Genomic DNA, 1,291 nt, shown 5'->3' on the forward strand with positions numbered 1-1,291 from the left:
GGGGAGATAAGGGTGAGTGGGATCGATAGTGTGGGGGAGGGGGGGGGGTGCATGTAAACATGAGAATGGCCCGTGTGTATAGTGTATGTGGATGTATACATGTACTCCGAATGAACCATGCGGGTACTAGTCTAGTCCAGACTTAACGTTGTTTTTGGTTTTTCCCAGACCTGTGCCTCATCAACGACTTCAGTGCCTCATTTTGTTGTCACACCCACACCGTCACGAGTCAGACCATTGAATCAAAGAGCACGTTGTTACTTTGAAATTCGTTTCTCAGCAGTTCCTGCGAGGACGAGAAGAATGGTGGAACAACAAAGTGGTCGTGGGTGGTCGTTACTTCGTGCAATACAGTAGGCTTACATTTTGTATTTATCTGACCCCGTAAGATGTTTTACATTTCGTAACTATCACAACTGAGCATCCTTGCTTTAGAAATATTTTCAGTGTGTTCTGTAGAGGGCGTTCTACAAGCCTTCAATCCCGATTTACTTCGCTAAACTCAGACATCGTGCCACAGACAAATCGCTACCTCAGGATTACAAAGTCGTCTATCTGCTCAGTGCCTACTTTTGAGAAACAAGTCAAAGATGATGAGTTCCACAATGTGTCAAACTTTTTCGAATGCAATTCTTTGAATATCTTGATTATAACAGCTCATTAATCTTACTGTCGCGATAGAGCAGAAGAGCATTTGATTTCGGATCTCATGATTTTAGTAGATCTAGTACATGTAACTCTAAACGGCATAAAAAGTCAGAAAGAACGTTGTAATTTTGAGGTACCGAAATATAACATTTTAAAAACATAGAGTAAAAATATTGAAATTTACTCTTCATGTAGTAGGCCCTACTAGCGGACGCCAGTTGTCATCACTTCCTCTTTGCTCACCCGTTGAGAACGGCAAAGGGACACGTCTCAAAAAAGCAGATGGTCAGTTGGTCCATTTTGTTGAAGTTGAATGACCATCTTCCTGTAGTCAGCTGACCTTTCTGGAATAAATCAGCTGGTCTACTTGTGGTCATAGCGGAGCACGTATAGAAGGAAGGCCACCCCGAGCAGCAAGGCCTTGAGGTCCACCATCAGCTCTAGGGGAAAGGTGAGACCCAGATAGCTGGAGTAGAAGCCCCAGTACATCACACTGGACTGACTGCTCCATTGGCCGCATATGTGACCTAGCCCGAGGGTAGGTGGGGCAGAAAGGTAGAAGGGTAGGTAGATCTACACTTTAATTAGTTGATGTGAATTAACAGTCAACATTTTTGTGAGAGGAGGGATGAGGAGAGATAGA

The 1,291-nt window shown here is 43.9% G+C and overlaps 1 protein-coding gene across 1 annotated transcript in view; it reads right to left on the reverse strand.

The window, feature by feature from the left end:
* Positions 1–48: 48 nt before the first annotated feature.
* Positions 49–1,291, reverse strand: part of LOC101852571 (phospholipid scramblase 2) — a gene marked incomplete in the record, with an annotated part of 10,703 nt that continues 9,460 nt past the window's right edge. The window contains 2 exon segments of the mRNA XM_035972193.1: positions 49–286; positions 892–1,175. Of these exon segments, the coding sequence (XP_035828086.1) occupies positions 1,012–1,175 (164 nt within the window).

Source organism: Aplysia californica, unplaced genomic scaffold (genome assembly GCF_000002075.1).
Source record: "Aplysia californica isolate F4 #8 unplaced genomic scaffold, AplCal3.0 scaffold00607, whole genome shotgun sequence".
NCBI lineage: Eukaryota > Metazoa > Mollusca > Gastropoda > Aplysiida > Aplysiidae > Aplysia > Aplysia californica.